A 21,388-nucleotide genomic window follows, 5' to 3' on the forward strand; every position below is an offset into this window, starting at 1 on the left:
GAGTGGGAGTCCATAGAATAGCATGCAGTCAGCGACAGAGAATCAGTGACAGAGAATGAGTGGGAGTCCATAGACTAGCATGCAGTCAGGGACAGAGAATGAGTGGGAGTCCATAGAATAGCATGCAGTCAGCGACAGAGAATGAATGGGAGTCCATAGAATAACATGCAGTCAGGGGCAGAGAATGAATGGGAGTCCATATAATAGTATACAGTCAGGGACAGAGAATGAGTGGGAGTCCATAGAATAGCATGCATCCAGGGGTAGAGTATGAGTGGAAGTCCATAGAATAGCATGCAGTTGGGGACAGAGAATGAGTGGGAGCCCATAGAATAGCATGCAGTCAGGGACACATAATGTGTGGGACTCCATAGAATGGCATGCAGTAAGGGACAGAAAATGAGTGAGAGTCCATAGAATAGCATGCAGTCAGGGACAGAGATTGAGTGGGAGTCACAAAACTAGCATGCAGTCAGGGACAGAGAATGAGTGGGAGTCCATAGAATAGCATGCAGTCAGGGACAGAGAATGAATGGGAGTCCATAGAATAGCATGCAGTCAGGGACAGATAATGAATAGGAGTACATAGAAAAGCATGCCGTCAGGGACAGAAAATGAGTGGGAGTCCATAGAATAGCATGCAGTCAGGGACACATAATGAGTGGTAGTCCATAGAATAGCATGCAATCAGGGACAGAGAATGAGTGAGAGTCCATAGAATAGCATGCCATCGGGGACAGAGAATGAGTGAGAGTCCATAGAATAGCATGCCGTCAGGGACAGAGAATGAGTTGGAGTCCATAGAATAGCACAATGTCAGGGACACCGAATGAGTGGGAGTGAATAGAATAGCATGTAGTGAGGGACAGAGAATGAGTGGGATTTCATAGAATAACATGTAATCAGGGACAGGGAATGAGTGAGAGTCCATAGAATAGCATGCCATTGGTGACAGAGAATGAGTGAGAGTCCATAGAATAGCACAATGTCAGGGACAGAGATTGAGTGGGAGTCACAAAACTGGCATGCAGTCAGGGACAGAGAATGAATTAGAGTCCATAGAATAGCATGCAGTTAGGGACAGAGAATGAATGGGAGTCACTGAACGAATATGTAGTCATGGACAGAGGATCAGTGGGAGTCCATAGCATAGCATGCAGTCAGAGACAGATAATGAGTGGGAGTCATAAAACTAGCATGTAGCCAGGGACAGAGAATGAGTGGGAGTCCATATAATAGCATGTAGTCATTGGGGGTCCATAGAATAGCATGTAGTAAGGGACATAGAATGAGTGGGAGTCACAAAACTAGCATGTAGTCAGGGACAGATAATGAGTCGGAGTCCACAGTCTAGTATGTAGTTAGGGACAGAGAATGAGTGGGAGTCCATAGAATAACATGCAGTCAGGGACAGAGAATGAGTGGGAGTCCATTGAATAGCATGCAGTCAGGGACAGATAATGAGTGGGAGTTCATAGAATAGCATGTAGTCAGGGACAGATAATGAGTCGGAGTCCACAGTCTAGTATGTAGTTAGGGACAGAGAATGAGTGGGAGTCCGTTGAATAGCATGCAGTCAGGGACAGATAATGAGTGGGAGTCCATAGAATAGCATGTAGTCAGGGACAGAGAATGAGTGGAAGTCACAAAACTTGCATGTAGTCAGAACAGAGAATGAGTGGGAGTCCATAGACTAGCATGAGCCAGGGACAGACAATGAGTGGGAGTCCACAGAAAGCATGCAGTCAGGGACAGAGAATGAGTGGGAGTCCATAGAATATCATGTAGTCAGGGACAGAGAATGAGTAGGATTCACACAACTAGCATGTAGTCAGGGACAGAGAATGAGTGGGAGTCCATAGAATAGCATGCAGTCAGGGACAGCGAATGAGTGGGAGTGAATAGAATAGCATGTAGTGAGGGACAGAGAATGAGTAGGAGTCCATAGACTAGCATGTAATCAGGGACAGAGAATGAGTGGGAGTCCATAGAATAACATGCAGTCAGGGACAGAGAATGAGTGGGAGTCCATTGAATAGCATGCAGTCAGGGACAGATAATGAGTGGGAGTCCATTGAATAGCATGCAGTCAGGGACAGATAATGAGTGGGAGTCCATAGAATAGCATGTAGTCAGGGACAGAGAATGAGTGGAAGTCACAAAACTCGCATGTAGTCAGGACAGAGAATGAGTGGGAGTCCATAGACTAGCATGAGCCAGGGACAGACAACCAGTGGGAGTCCACAGAAAGCATGCAGTCAGGGACAGAGAATGAGTGGGAGTCCATAGAATAACATGCAGTTAGGGACAAGGAATGAATGGGCTCCCATGAAGTGTATGGAGGAATAGTGGAACAATGAGTGAGATGTCATTGACATGTATGAGCCTAGAGTAAGTGGGTTTGAATTGAAGCGTATCGAGTCGGGGATGGTGAATGACTTGTAATAACTGGTATATGAAACCAGACATTGAGAAGACATTTCATGCTGAATTTGAGCGTTTTAGGAGCCAGAGATAAACATGGGACAATGGGAATCGAACCAAACATGGGAACTAGAGGAGAAAATGTGAGAAGCAGTTTTGGAGGTAAAGGGGAAGGGACGTGGGGCATGCAAGGATGAAAAAAGGATGTGAGAATTAGTGGAGTAGAGAGGAGAAGCTGGAAGACGGGATTTGCGATTTTTAATGATTTAGTTGACGAGTGTGAGGACAACAAAGCTGGATTGCAGAAAAGGAACGATGATCTTGGAAATATTGTGAATATTAGTAGCCTGAAAAGGGATCTTCTGCACAGAAAAGCATATGAGAGGCAATGAAGAATTAAAAGAGGGGCAGCATATACTCTGAAAAGAGGAGTGGACCAAGAACTGACCCTCATGGTACTCTACAGAAGGACATTGAAGAGTAGTTAACTGGTAGAAAAGGATACAGTGAGTGTACCAGCAAGCACTGGTCTCACAATATGACACTGATTTAATACAGAACCGCCTACAAGTTAAATATAGGAACATTCACTTCACCATGAAAGCTGGCCTGAAAACCTACAAGAGCAGCACATGCAAGGAAATATACTAGTATCAGTTTCTCCCCCTCAAAAAGCCCCCAAAGTCCACAGAAAAAGTTAATTGTCCATATCTTGGGGGCAAATTCATGTCTAATATATGTAGAGCAAACTGATAGCTAATATCTACATTGCAAATAAATTCCTAATATCTATAGAGCAGACTAATGGTAACATCTGATAGGAAAATGAATGGCTAATCTTTATGGAGTCTATATCTCATACCTGTGAAGAAATAAATGGGTTGTTGAAAACAACAAAGGCAGCGTGCTGCATTCTGAGTTTAGTGCACTGCAAGCTCAAATTCTGTTACCACATGGGGCAAACATGCAGTAGCCGGAAGGTGCTGCATGATTTGCAGTCATGAAGACCCTTTACTTATTCCCTGTTTGGAAGTCCTACAGGACTCCTTTAGGGAAATGCAGCATTACCCAGTGAGCCAGGACCTAGGGGTTTACACCGCATCAGGTCATGGTTTTGTGGGTGGTAACTACCGCCACACAAGGCTGCCAGATTTATTGAAATTAGGTTTCTCAACACATAAATAGCGCAGTATGTTTTGCTATCAACACCCTACTCGTAAAAAGACCCAATATCTTTTTGTAGGCTGAGAACTTTTTGGGGAAGGAATTGTTATTTATTTCCATAAATGCTGAACGAGCATTCTTTGGAGCCCGCTCAACCAGCCCTATCCAACTTCATCTCATCACCGCACATCATTTTCCAACAATTAAAAATTGTGCCCTCTGTGACGATGAAGCATGACGCACCAAGGCCAACCTCAATGTGCATCCTTCTGTTTCCCCAGGTGGCTCTCCACCTCCCCGGTCAGTCGCTTCCTGGATAACGTCGAGAGGCCTTGGATGGAGCAAGGACGAGAGTACCGCAACCATCCCACACGACGTGTATGTGATGGGCACCCAGGAGAACTCGCTGGGGGACCGCGAGTGGGTGGACTTCCTCCGATCATCCCTGAAAGCGGTGATGGGGATTGACTACAAGGCGGTAAGTGCAGACGAGCCCTACGCTGTCTAGCAATATCATTGTGCGTTACAGAGAAAAGAGCCATTAAGTGATGGTCATCGTAGAGACATGGCCGACATGTTTCTCTTTATGAGCATCACCAGCGAAGATCCCGCCGCAGTCACAAATGAAGCTGCTTGTGTGTCTTGGCTTTGGAGAAATATTTCCATAATATGTATCCTTTAAGTAGCATAAACCATTAGTATTAGGCAAGCCGGTGGTGCTATTGTTATTCTTAGGGTATTTATTGATCCTGGACATAGCTTCGGGAAGCAATGATAGGTCAGAGGCAACGCGCTCGCCTTGGAAGCAAGACGACGTGGAGCAGCACAGGTTCGAACCCCGGGTCCGCGCTTAGAAACGTCTGGGTATTAAGCACGTTATAAATACCCAATGACAATTACAATGGAGAGCTTTACAATCAAAGGGGGAGAACACAGTGAGGGAAGCACAGAATAAGGAGCAGGAGCTAACAGGGGAGGGTGGGCAATTGGTAGCATGGGGGAAGACAGTGGGGAGCAGATCACAGAGTCTCAGATAGGGTGGGGAGTGCTGGGTGTGTACACCTATGTGTTAAGGAGGTGTCATTTCTTGATGAGGAAGGGGCTCTTTACTGAACTTTAGAAGTGATGAGGCAAGTCTGATGTTGACAGGAAGGAGGTTCCAGAGTCTTGGTGTATAGACAGAGAAGGCCTGTCTTCTGGTTCTTTCCTTCCTGCACTGTCGTAATTCATGTCTGCACATTTCCTTACTTCTGGTGGATCGCAGGACTCCAGAGATGCTGAGTTTCTCAGTGAGGTATCTTGGGAACTTCAGGGTGACAGCCTTGTAGATGATGCAGATGCGGGATTGCAGTGGGAGCCAGTGCAGTTTGATGAGGGTTGGGATGATGTGGTCCAATTTGCAGACACCTTTAATGAGTATTGCTGCAGCACTCAGGACACATTTTAGGAGTGCCATGGTAGTCACCAGGAAGGCCTTTAAAAAGAGCATTGCCACCATCCAGTTGGGAGAGGACCAAGGCTTGGACAGTGGATCTTAAGTTGTTTTCTGGGATGAAGGGCTTTAGTTTCCACAGGAGAGAAAAATGCTACCAGGCCGTTTGTGTCTTCCTTGCTATGCGCTGTTTGAACCGAAGGTGTCTGTTGATGTTGAACCCAAGGGGCTTGGCACAGGGTGCCAGCTGGGGTGTGCCACCCATTTGAACAACCATGGAAGGAACAGATAGTCTGATGCCCTCCAGCTTTGAGTACCATTTAATAGGGTTATCCTGCCAGCTGTGATTTAGAGCACTGTGAAGCTGCAACACTGGTAGCACGCTTTACTCACCTACCCACCATAAATGCATGGCACAGCCATCTTCATACACTCATGACGGGCATGAGATCATGTACATGTGGGTACCAGTGATGGATCCCCCAAACCTTTGTCCTTGCAAGAGTTAGGGTGGAGTCAGTACAGAATAGCAGATACCAAATAAATATGGTCGATTTTGGAGCATTACTGAAAATGACTATTGCATTTCCACTTTTGTGCATTTTTTACCTTCATTGGTATGTAAGAGTTAATAATACTTCTTCTGTCCCACAGAAAACCTGTACTATGTAACTCTACTTTCCTCCATTTGGTGGGAATTGAAATAGTACCCAGAGTTCATGATTTGTACTTTGAGAAATAAAACAAAAAGTCAAATATGGCTTTATTCCAATAAATTGTGTGAACAAAGTACATGTTTTTGGTAGGGCAGCAAAACACAGGTGGACATGTCTCTATGCTCGGTACATGCTTGTGCATTTTTGGTGAATAGATAGTGGACGTCATATGTACGGGGAAAAATGATTAATTAAGGAAGAGACCACTGTTTGTTCCCCAAACTGTCTCTACCCATACTTCATAATCAAATGAACAATACGTATAGTAACACTAGCTTGAAACAATCATATGGCATAAAACCCTGCACATTTAGCTATGCCATTAGTATTTAGCCCTTAAAGTGATACATTGCCATTAGCTGTACTTTGCATATTATACACTGATCTAGCGCTATTACTCTCTTTCTATCTCTGTCTGAGGGAGGCCATATTCTGGGTCAAGCAGATTGGAAAAAGTGGCGGTAAAAACCTTTACTGACACCTTTTCCTTATCTGCCAGATTTTCCAACGTTTGTCAGGTGGCGGAGGGGAGTGGGATGGCCATACCACATCTGCCTTATTGCTACCATGTGCTTTCATTTCTATGGAATCCACCAGAAAGGACCACATGCTGTCTTGGCTTACATCTTAGCCTGCCTGCCTGAGCCTAACCTCCAGCCCACAGGTGGCCTAAATGCCCCCCTGGGGCCCTGGCAGTGTTGGCAGCAAAGAGCAATGCTGTCTCCAAAGCAAGGCCAAGAGAAAGCTGGGTCTCTGTGCTTTTGTGCCAGAGAAACTACTAGCCCAGAGCACCTGATAGGCATCCTATTGGACGGCAATACTGTTGTGTGTCCACCTTTTGGGTTATCTATGTGCCCTCGTGAGTATGATAAACATTAGATGCTATCAATGTCTTCACTACACAGTTATATCAGTAACCCAACATGGGTTTACCCTAGCAATAGTGTCTTTTATATACATCAATATAAACACACACATTTTGCTCTCACTCTTTTGTATTGCATTTATGTATATGTATCCTCTTGTATAGATAGTTTAAGAGCATTACAAATAGAATAGTCATACAATATAAAATGTTACAACTACCAAAATAACATGTAGCCATTGTGGTTCAGTAAAACATAAAATCATATTCACAATTGTGATGCTGTGTATTGCAAGCCAGGAGACAGGTTAGATTGTATAGAGCAAGCTCTAGATAACCCGTTAAGCAGAAATGGTTAAAGGTGCTGTGAACAAATGTATGGCTTCCATGGGTAGTTAACAAAGAATTGCCTGAAATGAGCTAGAGTATGGATAGTTAACTAAGAATGACCTGCAATGAGCTAGAGTATGGGTAGTTAACTAAGAATTACCTGAAACGAGCTAGAGTATGGTTAGTTAACTAAGAATGACCCAAAATGAGCTGGAGTATGGGTAGTTAACTAAGAATTGCCTGAAATGAGCTAGAGTATGGGTAGTTAACTAAGAATTACCTGAACTGAGCTAGAGTATGGTTAGTTAACTAAGAATGACCCAAAATTAGCTAGAATATGGGTAGTTAACTAAGAATAATCTGAAATGAGCTAGAGTCTGGGTAGTTAACTAAGAATTACCTGAAATGAGCTACATTATGGGTAGTTAACTAAGAATGACATGAAATGAGCTAGAGTATGAGTAGTTACCTGAGAATGACCTAAAATTTGTATTTGTATTTGTATTTATTAGGTTTATATTGCGCTTTACGCCAAAGAAATGAAATGAGCTAAAGTATGGGTAGTCAACTAAGAATTACCTGAAATAAGTTAGAGTCTGGGTAGTTAACTAAGAATTACCTGAAGTGAGCTGGAGTCTGACTAGTTAACTAAGAATGACCTGAAATGAGCTAGAGTCTGGGTAGTTAACTAAGAATGACATGAAATGAGCTACAGTATGAGTAGTTACCCAAGAATGACCTGAAATGAGCTAGAGTATGGGTAGTTGACTGAGAATTACCTGAAATGAGCTAGAGTCTGGGTAGTTATCTAAGAATTACCTGAAATTAGCTAGAGTATGGGTAGTTAAGAATGACCTGAAATGAGGTAGAGTCTGGGTAGTTAACAAAGAATTACCTGAAATGAGCTACATTATGAGTAGTAAACTAAGAATGACATGAAATGAGCTACAGTATGAGTAGTTACCTAAGAATGACCTGAAATTAGCTAAAGTATGGGTAGTTAACTAAGAATTACCTGAAATGAGCTACATTATGAGTAGTTACCTAAGAATGACCTGAAATTAGCTAAAGTATGGGTAGTTAACTAAGAATTACCTGAAATGAGCTACATTATGAGTAGTTAACTAAGAATGACATGAAATGAGCAAGAGTATGAGTAGTTACCTAGGACTGACCTGAACTAAGCTAAAGTATGGGCCGTTAACTAAGAATTACCTGAAATGAGCTAGAGTCTGGGTAGTTAACAAAGAATTACCTGAAATGAGCTACATTATGAGTAGTAAACTAAGAATGACATGAAATGAGCTACAGTATGAGTAGTTACCTAAGAATGACCTGAAATTAGCTAAAGCATGGGTAGTTAACTAAGAATTACCTGAAATGAGCTACATTATGAGTAGTTACCTAAGAATGACCTGAAATGAGCTAAAGTATGGGTAGTTAACTAAGAATTACCTGAAATGAGCTACATTATGGGTAGTTAACTAAGAATGACATGAAATGAGCAAGAGTATGAGTAGTTACCTAGGACTGACCTGAACTAAGCTAAAGTATGGGTCGTTAACTAAGAATTACCTGAAATGAGCTAGAGTCTGGGTAGTTAACTAAGAATGACATGAAATGAACTAGAGGCTGGGTATTTACCTAATAATTACCTGAAATGATGAAATACAGTATGGGTAGTTAACTAAGAATGACCTGAAATGTGCTACAGTATGGGTAGTTAACTAAGAATGACATGAAATGAGTTACAGTATGAGTAGTTACCCAAGAATGACCTGAAATGAGCTACAGTATGGGTAGTTAACTGAGATTGACCTGAAATGAGCTAGAGTGTGGGTAGTTAACTAAGAATTACCTGAAATGAGCTAGAGGCTGCGTAGATAACTAAGAATGACCTGAAATGAGCTAGAGTCTTGGAAGTGAACTAATAATTATCTTACATGAGCTAGAGTATGAGTAGTTAACTAAGAATGACCTGAAATGAGCTATAGAATGGGTAGTTAACTAAGAATTATATGAAACAAGCTACATCATGGGTAGTTAACTAAGAATGACATGAACTGAGCTAGAGTATGAGTGGTTACCTAGGAATGACGTGAAATGAGCAAGAGTTTGGGTAGTTAACTAAGAATTAGCTGAAATGAGCTAGAGTATGGGTAGTTTTCTAAGAAAGACCTGAAATGATGAAATACAGTATGGGTAGTTAACTAACAATGTCCTGAAATGAGCTAGAGTATGGGTAGTTAACTAAGAATGACATGAAATGAGCTAGAGTCTGGGTAGTTAACTAAGAATTACCTGAATTGAGCAAGCCTATGGGTAGTTAACTAAGAATGACCTGAAATGATGAGATACAGTATGGGTAGTTAACTAAGAATGTCCTGAAATGAACTAAGAATGACCTGAAATGAGCTAGAGTATGGGTAGTTAACTAAGAATGACCTGAAACTATGAGATACAGTATGGGTAGTTAACTAAGAAAGACCTTAAATGAGCTAGAGTATGGGTAGTTAACTAAGAATGACCTGAAATGAGCTAGTCTATGGGTAGTTATCTAAGAATGACCTGACATGAGCTAGAGTATGGATAGTTAACTAAGAATGACCTGGAATTAGCTAGAGTATGGGTAGTTAACTGAGAATGACCTGAAATGAGCTAGAGTATGGATAGTTAACTAAGAATGACCTGGAATTAGCTAGAGTATGGGTAGTTAACTAAGAATGACCTGAAATGAGCTAGTGTATGGGTAGTTATCTAATAATGACCTGAAATGAGCTAGAGTATGGATAGTTAACTAAGAATTACCTGAAATGAGCTAGCGTATTGATAGTTAACTAAGAATGACCTGGAATTAGCTAGAGTATGGGTAGTTAACTAAGAATGACCTGGAATGAGCTAGAGGCTGATAGTTAACTAAGAATGACTGGAATGAGCTAGAGTCTGGGTAGTTAACTAAGAATTACCTGAAATGAGCTAGAGTCTGGGTAGTTAACTAAGAATTACCTGAAATGAGCTACATTATGGGTAGTTAACTAAGAATGACATGAAATGAGCTAGAGTATGAGTAGTTACCTGAGAATGACCTAAAATTTGTATTTGTATTTGTATTTATTAGGTTTATATTGCGCTTTACGCCAAAGAAATGAAATGAGCTAAAGTATGGGTAGTTAACTAAGAATTACCTGAAATAAATTAGAGTCTGGGTAGTTAACTAAGAATTACCTGAAGTGAGCTGGAGTCTGACTAGTTAACTAAGATTGACCTGAAATGAGCTAGAGTCTGGGTAGTTAACTAAGAATGACATGAAATGAGCTACAGTATGAGTAGTTACCCAAGAATGACCTGAAATGAGCTACAGTATGGGTAGTTGACTGAGAATTACCTGAAATGAGCTAGAGTCTGGGTAGTTATCTAAGAATTACCTGAAATTAGCTAGAGTATGGGTAGTTAAGAATGACCTGAAATGAGGTAGAGTCTGGGTAGTTAACTAAGAATTACCTGAAATAGCTACATTATGAGTAGTTAACTAAGAATGACATGAAATGAGCTACAGTATGAGTAGTTACCTAAGAATGACCTGAAATGAGCTAAAGTATGGGTAGTTAACTAAGAATTACCTGAAAAGAGCTAAATTATGGGTAGTTAACTAAGAATGACATGAAATGAGCAAGAGTATGAGTAGTTACCTAAGACTGACCTGAACTAAGCTAAAGTATGGGTCGTTAACTAAGAATTACCTGAAATGAGCTAGAGTCTGGGTAGTTAACTAAGAATGCCATGAAATGAACTAGAGGCTGGGTATTTACCTAAGAATTACCTGAAATTATGAAATACAGTATGGGTAGTTAACTAAGAATGACCTGAAATGTGCTACAGTATGGGTAGTTAACTAAGAATGACATGAAATGATTTACAGTATGAGTAGTTACCCAAGAATGACCTGAAATGAGCTACAGTATGGGTAGTTAACTGAGATTGACCTGAAATGAGCTAGAGTGTGGGTAGTTAACTAAGAATTACCTGAAATGAGCTAGAGGCTGCGTAGATAACTAAGAATGACCTGAAATGAGCTAGAGTCTTGGAAGTGAACTAATAATTATCTTACATGAGCTAGAGTATGAGTAGTTACCTAAGAATGACCTGAAATGAGCTATAGTATGGATAGTTAACTAAGAATTACATGAAACGAGCTACATCATGGGTAGTTAACTAAGAATGACATGAACTGAGCTAGAGTATGAGTAGTTACCTAGGAATGACGTGAAATGAGCAAGAGTTTGGGTAGTTAACTAAGAATTAGCTGAAATGAGCTCGAGTATGGGTAGTTTTCTAAGAAAGACCTGAAATGATGAAATACAGTATGGGTAGTTAACTAAGAATGTTCTGAAATGAGCTAGAGTATGGGTAGTTAACTACGAATGACATGAAATGAGCTAGGGTCTGGGTAGTTAACTAAGATTTACCTGAATTGAGCAAGCGTATGGGTAGTTAACTAAGAATGACCTGAAATGATGAGATACAGTATGGGTAGTTAACTAAGAATGTCCTGAAATGAACTAAGAATGACCTGAAATGAGCTAGAGTATGGGTAGTTAACTAAGAATGACCTGAAATTATGAGATACAGTATGGGTAGTTAACTAAGAATGTCCTGAAATGAACTAAGAATTACCTGAAATGAGCTAGAGCATGGGTAGTTAACTAGGAATGACCTGAAATGATGAGATACAGTATGGGTAGTTAACTAAGAATGTCCTGAAATGAACTAAGAATGACCTGAAATGAGCTAGAGTATGGGTAGTTAACTAAGAATGACCTGAAATGATGAGATACAGTATGGGTAGTTAACTAAGAATGTCCTTAAATGAGCTAGAGTATGGGTAGTTAACTAAGAATGACCTGAAATGAGCTAGTCTATGGGTAGTTATCTAAGAATGACCTGACATGAGCTAGAGTATGGATAGTTAACTAAGAATGACCTGAAATGAGCTAGAGTATGGATAGTTAACTAAGAATGACCTGGAATTAGCTAGAGTATGGGTAGTTAACTAAGAATGACCTGAAATGAGCTAGTGTATGGGTAGTTAACTAAGAATGACCTGAAATGAGCTAGTGTATGGGTAGTTATCTAAGAATGACCTGAAATGAGCTAGAGTATTGATAGTTAACTAAGAATGACCTGGAATTAGCTAGAGTATGGATAGTTAACTAAGAATGACCTGGAATGAGCTAGAGGCTGATAGTTAACTAAGAATGACCTGGAATGAGCTAGAGTCTGGGTAGTTAACTAAGAATGACCTGAAATGAGCTAGAGTATGGGTAGTTAACTAAGAATGACCTGAAATGATGAGATACAGCATAGGTAGTTAACTAAGAATGTCCTGAAATGAACTAAGAATGACCTGAAATGAGCTAGAGTCTGGGTAGTTATCTTAGAATAACCCGAAATGATCTAGAGCCATGGATCAAAACGGTGTACAGGTAAAGCATGTTAAGTGCCCCAGCGAATGATTCCTCTGTACTTTGATGGATCTGCTTCTCCTGGCCAAAGAAGTATGAGGGGCAACAAAGGTTATACAGGGACGTACACCAAAACTCGTACCAAAACTCGTACCATAATAGTCTTTCACTAGCACTGGGAAAGGTGAAAGCTAACCTAACAAAAATACACGATGAAAAAGCGTGAATTTGTCCCATGAACACTTTACTGCATCAGGTTGAAGGTGTTTGAAAGCAGTTTGCTGCTTGTTTCCTTGATAGTTTAGCTTTGTAATTTAGTTTTGCCTCCAAATTATAGAATTTAAAATCAGAATTTGGGAAAATGTCAAAGGGCCAATCTGTAGGCCTATAGACTAGAATTACAGTCTTAGCCTACTCATTAAAGATTGGTCTTGCTTATCTACCCAGACATGTCAAGATCTTGTGGGTCAGCAGTCTTGCCCTTCAGGATTCATAGTATTGTAGCTTCTGACCAAACGTCTGGTATTTAAAGGCTGAGTCCAACTTCTGCTTCCCCGTTAGCACATCACATTCCAACAGATACTGATGTCATTTAAGTAATTGTAGAAGCTGTTGAACAGAATGTCTTGTTTCTTTACATTTGTGAAGAATCGTTATCTGTCACTTACGTAAGAACTTGCATGTTTGCACAAGATGGGCTTTTGTTGAGTGATAAAAAGAGGTCAGTGCTTTGTTCATAGCATTTTCATAATTAAGCATTCAACCTTGGGGTACTTTCGTATCTGTATTGGCCCTGACTTGTAATCTTTTTGTTTATATAAACATATTCGAATGCAGATATTTGTGCAATTAAATCATTTCAACATGATGTTCTTTTTTAACAAGATATCGTGTATGTTTCTGAATTCATGTGCTCTTATGCTGATATGTATTAATAACAATACTGGTAATGTGACAACGTGCCAAATCAAAGCAAAGAAGGAGATTATTTGTTTTGAAAAACAATGAAGGTATCCTACAAGCTCAGCAGATAGACTTGTTGCCTAGGCAATCTCTTCTCTCTTGCTTTCCGCAGAGAAATGAATGCATGCATTTTCTAAATGCACATAGCTTTTTTGGTTTACAGTGAACTCATTAACCCCATAAGGCATTCTGGAAAATGTCAGTAATGTTCTGTAAATGTCCATTTGTGCTTGAGAAGAGCACGCTGGCAAAGTCCACAGTTCTGAATGGACATTTGTGAAATGCCTCTCTGTCAAAGTTAACAGAAATGCTCATTGTGTGTCTGCAGGCTATGAGGGTGCAGAGCTGTCCATATTATCAGCATATAATCCAATTTATGACACTGCTAAAAGCTTCCCACAATGAATGATTGCGTGAGCATTGAAAATGCTTCCTGCAATCATTACTTGTGGGAGGAAATCATATTTTTCCAGCAATATTGTAGAAAAGTAAGGAGTAAATGTGATTTCGCTGATGTGTTAGTCTTTACTTTTCCACGATGAAAAAAAGCATGGTTGGGAACCTTTTCCCTTACATTTAAAGGGCACTGGTCCCCTCTGTGCCATGTCCTCTTAGACTGATCATGACCCCGTCACATGTGTGTTGGCCAGAGAGTCCATAGCTGGTGCTGACAGCAGCATGACCACAGTAAAAACACGGATATCTCGAAAGGGGTCAGCGGCTCTCTGTTTCTTTTAATTATTAAAAGGCAAATGACAGCAGCAGTGAAGAGAAGCGTCCCCGAGGGGGGTAGCAGCCTGATATTTGAAGACATACATTATCATTTCATGTGCACAGCAGTAATGTCTCCAGCGTGTGGTGTGTCTGTGTGTTGGAGTTGCTCAGTTGAAAGGTGCTGCTTCCATTGCATGGGTACTGGCTAATTTCTCTTGATTCTGCTTTGAACAGACATGTTTTAACATTTTCCATGAATTTGAGGTGGTCCTGTAATGTGCACACATTTCTTGGTGTTGTGTTCCAAAGTTTGTCCACCATGGCGGAGAAGTCAGACCTTCCATGGCTTCCTCTGCAGAATCTCCTGGTATTGTTAACACCTGATTCCTGGATCTTAGATCTCTACTTGGTTGGGAATTAGGAATTTTGTTTTGGAGGCATTGTGCTCCTTGAGCCTGGAGAGCTTTGTGGGTGATGCATAGGGCATTGAAGTCTTGTTTTGACTGGTAGCTATTGCAGTGCTGTAAGGACTGGCCTTATAAGTCCCTCTTCTGTAGTGTTAGAGTGATGATCTCGCCACTCTGTATTGGATCTGTTGTAGATTTTATGGGAGGTATTCGGGCGTACTTAGATACATGCTTTTTCTGTGTGAGAAAGCAAGATAGGCCATAGTCCGTCTGAGTGAGGGTAGATGAGCGAAGCGATTGCCAATAACTTGGAGGTTCCAGCGTGAGTCCATCGTCCATTAGTATGCTGATATTAGTGGTCACTTTAGATGTTGTAGGGCAGTTACCCATTTGTGGAGGCCATGGTAGAGGTGTTTCAGGGATGGCTAGAAGAAAGACTACCATTATTACTCTTTTGTGTGTGTTGTGTTTTAGGTTGTGACCATCATCCCTTCAATTGCTTGTGTGAGGCAGGTGCTGGAGAGTTCCTCGCTGGTAATTGTGTATGTGATTTCAGTGTTGTCTTCTTAGTTGTAACAAGTGACCCCTTATTCTTTTATGAATAGCAGTATGAAGCTTGATCCTTGAGGAACTCCACAAGTTATGGTCTGCAGGTTCAATCTGAAGGGGGAATCCTGGTAACCTGCTCTTTAAGAAGGCTCTCGGCCGTTGTGAAGCAGTGTTGTGGAGTTCAGTTCCTTTAAGTCTTCTGATAAATGTACTATGGTTGAGGGTATGAAAGGCCACTGAGAGGTCAAGGAGTATGATTCTGAGGCGGTATCTGCGCATATTTTGAGATCATCCCAGATGGATTCTAGTGCTGATTTTGTGTATCTCATAGTTCTCAAACCAATATGTGAGCAATCTAATAGGTGATTAGATTCCATATGCTCCAACATGCGGCTGTATATGTTGCTCTTTACAATGTTGCGTGGGTGGGGTGTGTTTGAGGCATGTTGGCAGTCAGCTGGTCTTCTAGTTCTCAGGATGTGTTTTCTGAAGCAGTGTGATGAAGGCTTTTAGTGCAATTGCTGTTTCGAGTGAGCTGTCCATCAGTCTGTGTTATATAGTCTGTGTAGATATTCAAGGGGATAGGGATCCATCGGAAAGCCTGTCTTGTTTTGATACAATGCACACTGGGCTTGGTGCTCATTTCATGTTCACTGCCCTTACATTAAAGTGTAAGGAACCATGGACCATAAACTCACATTCTAGCAGCTGCTATATTTGGATGTGAGCATAAAATGGCTCTGATGTCGGTCACACCATTAGATTCTGATGGCTCTTCATCTTCTCGTCTGTGATGACAATGTTTCCACTTCTATATAAGGAGAGCCTGCAGAATTAGTTGAAGAGATGGGCTTGGGTGTGCATGCACAGACATCTTTAGGAAGGTATATGTTTATACAACATTGGCGGCTATGGCTGCAGGTCCTGCTACCCCGTTGTGGCAAAGGATAACATCGCTGTTACAGGTTTAGGAGTACCAAAGATAACCTCACCTCTGCCTCATCTTGGCTGTTCCTTTTGCCAAACATGGATGAGCAAAATCATTACAAGGTATTTGCCAGGTGGAATGCTATTTTGGCTGCCTTTTTTAAGCCCACCATAACATTAATGATATTTGGTCAAATATTTAAAAATGTTTTTTTCTGATGCTACAGGTTTTTATAATTGGGCATGGACTGACCAAATGCACAGATTTATGATTTTTCAGCCTGCAAGATTGCAACAGTGGGGTGGGGGTGTACCTACATCCCAGTACAGGCCGGTACTTCTGTTCATGTGCTTGCCTGGATCACCTCATTCCTGGTGAAGAGAGGCCAAATACTCCTGCTTCCTTCTTTTCTTTCGCTTCCTTGCTCTCTTTGTTGTGGGGTCCCTCAGGGCTAGGCCTTGGCTCCTATCCTTTTTAATATCTACATTCGGCCACTTGTGTGTCTCATCCGCTCCTTCGGCATCAGGTGCTACTCTTATGCTGACGACACTCAGATCCTGATTCGGTTAGATCTTGAGCAGGCTGCGATGGCCTTGTGTCTTCCTCAGTGCCTGTCTGCCGTGGGGGATTGGATGAACCACAACTGGCTGAAGCTTAATGGAGACAAGACAGAGGTTATGGTGGTGGGGGCTCCCCCTGATCCTTCACTCTGGGTGTCTTCTTTCTGGCCGTCATCGCTAGGTCCTCTCCCCATCCCTGTTACTACGGTTAAGAATCTGGGAGCTGTGGTCTCTTCTACTCTCTCTATGGACCTTCAGGTTCCGGCCGTGTGCAAAGCAGGACACTTCCAACTTAAGATTTTGCAAAAGGTGCTTCCCCTTATACCTTCGAAACTTAGGCCGCCAGTGGTGGCCGCTTTGGTCTTGTGTCGCTTAAACTATTGCAATGCGCTCTATCTTTCCCAGCCTAAGGGTCTTGTCCAGCGGCTGAAGCACTTGCAAAATCTTGACACCAGAGCGGCCACTGGATCTCCTTATGGGGCATATATTACTCCAGTCTTGCGTGCCATGCACTGGCTACCTGTTGCCCAGCGCATTCAATTTAAGGCACTTTGTCTCGTACATCGTGCCCTTCATGATCAAGGGGCCAAATACTTATGATCAAATTTGTCCGCTATTTACCTAAAAGGATGCTCCGCTCCCTGTCCGCTGGCCTGCTATGTGTGCCTTTCTTCTGTCACACACAAATTGGAGGTGTCGGCCTTCTCGGTGGCAGTGCCCAACTGTGGAATGATTTACCGCTGCCATTAAAAAAGCTCTCTAAACATCTTCAGTTCAGGAAGACTCTGAGGACCCACCTTTTCTAGAACGGAATGTCCAGTCTGCTTTTTTGCCTTGCAAGCGCCAAGATAGCTACGGGTGACTGTGCGCTTTACAAGAATTCTTAACATAACATAACATAGCCATTACTTAATAGTAAGCAGCTTCGGGTCCTGTCACTCATCAGCAAGGCTCATTCCGGCCATGAAAGGATCAAAAGGAATGAACTTCCCACTAACCTTTTACACATTGGAATTTGATGAAAAAAGACTTTGATTTGATAAACCTTGACATTGCTTTGGGTACCAGTGCTTGAGTGTTGTTTGTAGGTGATTGGCCGTGAAATATGCTCATTTAAATGCTTTACTTTGATATACTGTCTCAAGGGTGATAGTGATCAGAAATGAGAACATAACTAAATATTAAAGAACTTAAATTTTTACTGGTGAGTTTAGTGCAGCAGAGATACATAGCTAAATCCAGAAATAGGTTCAGGTGCGACAACTCAAGACTGCAGGTCTCAACACAGCCCAAGGTAACACTAGATTCAGAACTAGAGGGCATTCTTGTCTTTTCTTGGTCCCTCTTGGCCACCCGTCTTCCAGGCTTCCAGGTTCCGGCACCTTTGTTGCTCTCTGCCTCTGTCTCGGCTTGAAGATCTCCGGGCCCCTTTTCTCTAAGGATTTATAGGTTCCTTCACCCTTTTTTCCCTCTCTCTCAGACTTAAGGGTTTCCCCCACCCACTGTTCTCTCTTCCACTCTGTCAAGTGCAAGTCCCTGGTTCAGTCTTTGGGAAGCACGCATTCCCATAGCTAATAGGGTATTGTCGTCAGGTTCCATGAAATCTAGTAGAGCTTACTCGGGAGTGTTAAGTAGAGTCTAGGGGACTGTACTTGCCTTAGTTGTCTCATTGGCTCAAAGAAGGTTCTCCAATTTCCTAGAGCCTGAGCGTCTCCCCACCTGCATATCTCTATAGCCTGGTTCTGGTGGTCCTCCACAATCATGCACAACACTCTTGCATAGCCTCTCAACATGGATCCAGCCCATCGAATCAGGGTATTTCCCCTAACTCCTCTAGCTTTATTTACATTTTTTGGTAAGGAGGAACAATGCTCTTTAGATCATAAAAGAACATACAATAGATAATAAATCAGATTTGATGGGCAGCAGTGAGCTTCTCACAATGGGGTGAGTTTGAGGGACATTCTGATCAGGTTGTGGAGGGGAATAAATGGAACAGTCACCGGGCACAATACATAAGTGGACATACATAGATTAAGGATAACAAACATTGGAAATGTTTAAGTGTAGGTAGGCGGTACAGCCAGCTGTGCTCCCGATGTGACCATGATAGTTATATAGAGTGGGATAGAGACAGTAGTGCCTTACCATGGATAGATTTGTGAACCAGGAGAAGACATTTAAATCTGGCCCTGTTTTGCATAGGTAGCCATCAAGCATGGTGACGGAACGAGGAAGTAGTTGTGAACTGAGGGAGTTCAAAGTGAGTCCTGGTAGCAACATTAATGATCTTGTCTATAGGACAGAAATCATAGTTGGGGCCAAACTGGCAACCTCAAACATTCCTAGACTATATCAACTTTCTCCTGCTGCTATTCTCCCACCTCCTCCTGATTTCTACTAGTCTTCTCCTTATCTCAACTTGCTACCTCCTTCTGATGTCCCTCCAACCTCTGCCTCATCTTTCTATACTAACTCCCCCCTGTTCTTCACCAACCTCTTCCCTCACTCCTCCTTTCATTCCCCACCTCCTGCCCTACTTTCCTTTCCCATCTCCTCCTAGTTTCTAATATCCTCCTTCTAATTCATCTCACCCAGCACCTCCTGAGGTGGTTCACAAACCGCTTTCTCAATTGTTCCTTCCTCTTCCTTCTGCTGTTAATACTCCTCTTCTTTGATTTTACATTCCCCTTCCTTCTGGTTTTGACACCCCTTCTCTTTAATTCCACTTTCCACCTCATTCTGATATTTCTCCTCTATAATTTCATTCCCCACTTCCTTTGGATGTTCATCTTTGCCCACAATTCCCACTTCTGCCACCATCTGAGGTTGATCTCTCACTGCTTTAATTCCTTCTTCCGATACCTTCTCCACATATAGCTTCCAACCTTCTTTTTCCACTTCCCCTCTCTCTGATGTTCCTCCTACTTCCAAAACTCCTCCTTCTCTCCATGCTCCTTACTACTTCCAGGCTCTTTCTCCTAACCAACCTACTCCAGAATCTCTCCAGTAGATCTTTCTCCAAGCTCCCTCACTGCCTGACTGAGAGCCAGCTTTATATAGCCTTTGATCACCTCCCAGTATGTCAACTCTCTGCTTGAATCTGCACCTGTATTGGTGGATAGGGGAGGGGCTGGGATTGGCTATGGTCAGTGGGTTGAGCTGTGCTCACTAACTGATGATTAATTCAGAAGACAAAGTATTTATGACTCGCCATCTTGGATTTCATAGATGTTACGACCATGGTCTGCAGGGAGTCAAGGCACCGGTGATGTGCTGCTTCACTGCTGCCGGTGACTACACTGCTCTTGGAGCAAGCAATGTCTGTGGTCCTTTTTGAACTCGTTCCATGGGCAGCGCAGGAGGTTTTCATGTTTTTCATGAATTCCCAAGACCTGCTCTCATGAACAAGCAAGGTTGAGCAAGAATTTGCAGTGTAGAGTACACAGCGCTGTCAACATCTGGTGTCAACATCTGGTTGGCTTCAGTGCTGCATATTCTATGTTGCTTGGGGTTCCCTCAGAGTCTTTCTTGAAGAAAAAGTGATTCCAGTATGGTGCTTAATAGAAAGGTGGGTTTTGTTTGGCCCCAGGAAGGTGGGTTGTTTACATTTCCTGTGCCAGGGCTGTCTCTTGGATGTGTCTTAAATAGACAGCATCACAGTGGCCTTACCTGTGACTGCCTCCGGTCTTATGAAGGGAGCAAAGTGGGGATGACCAGGCTTCCTCCTCATACCAACCCTGGACTCATCATCCTCTAGCATTGGGGGACACCCTGCCCCCTTGCAAACCTCAGCACAAGTCCTCTTAATCAGGCAAAGAACATTGTAACAAAGCCGACATGGCTGATTAAGTGTGAACATATTTGTACTTTTTATAGTGTTTGACTTCCGTCAGAATTGTAAAGGCAAAACATCTGTGGTGGAGGCAGTGGGGATTGATGGATTCATTAAACCAGGCTGTGGGGGTTACGCACAAGGTTGGGAGGGGGTGTTAGAGGGCATCAGTGTATAATAGGAGTGCTGACCTCCTAATTGATTCTCACATTCTGGACACCGAGCCTCACAGCACCCCTTTATCGCTGCAAAGACCTACTTATTGTCTCTCTGTCCTCCCTACTTCCATGTGGAGAAAGGAATTGAACACTGGAGCAACCAAAGTGGGATTTCAAAACAAGCTTTATTCTGTGTTCTGTGAAGAAAAGTGTTTGGACAATTCCCTAGTTCTTGGAAGTGGTCTCCTTCTTGCCAATAATGTTCCATGCCCAAGGTGTCATCTTTCTTATCCGTGGCGTGTGGCACTGTCTGGCTTCACATGCCTCCAGCCTGGGCTTGGCTACTGGACTGTTATCTCCTGCCAGCTATACCATCTGGTGGGCCGCGCAGTCCTCTGGAAGTGCTACCCGGCCCCTTGGACTCCTTGTTGCAGTGTTCGTCTGGGCTCCTTTCCCACATGCTGCCTCCCGTCCAGCCTCGGACCCCCGCTGTCTCATTCCCATCCCCCCCAGGAAATGGTATAACATCTCCTTCCGGGGCAAAGCCCTGGCGAAGTTCAGGCAAAGCCCTGGTGAAGTTTGGGCAAAGTCTTGCTGTCAGTTGCTGCCCGCTGATGGTAGCACTTTCCTTTCCGCCCACTCATCATGCTGCTAATTCCTTTCTGTCTCTCTTCCTACTGGTCTCAGCTCTACCAGTACCCCTTCTGCCCACTTGTACACCCCCCACCCATTTCAAGAGAAGGTCTCATCCCTCACTTTACGTTGTGGCATCTTCAATTTCACCATCTTTGCAATAATCTCTGTTTCCCCGTCTGTATCCTATCTTCTCCTTGGTCTTCTATGCCTTCCTATAACTCTCCTTACCATTCCATTTGCTACTC

The 21,388-nt window shown here is 42.6% G+C and overlaps 1 protein-coding gene across 2 annotated transcripts in view; it reads left to right on the top strand.

Moving 5' to 3' along the window:
- The window catches only part of LOC138480740 (phosphatidylinositol 3,4,5-trisphosphate 5-phosphatase 2-like), a 767,550-nt gene that overhangs the window by 469,266 nt on the left and 276,896 nt on the right, over positions 1-21,388 (top strand). For both annotated transcript variants that reach the window (XM_069612470.1, XM_069612471.1), the window contains one exon: positions 3,870-4,066. In XM_069612470.1, coding sequence (XP_069468571.1) covers positions 3,870-4,066 — 197 coding nt within the window. The remainder of the gene's footprint in view (positions 1-3,869; positions 4,067-21,388) is intronic.

The sequence above is a fragment of the Ambystoma mexicanum genome, chromosome 5p (genome assembly GCF_040938575.1).
Source record: "Ambystoma mexicanum isolate Mex_15411 chromosome 5p, UKY_AmexF1_1, whole genome shotgun sequence".
NCBI classification, from domain to species: Eukaryota; Metazoa; Chordata; class Amphibia; order Caudata; family Ambystomatidae; genus Ambystoma; species Ambystoma mexicanum.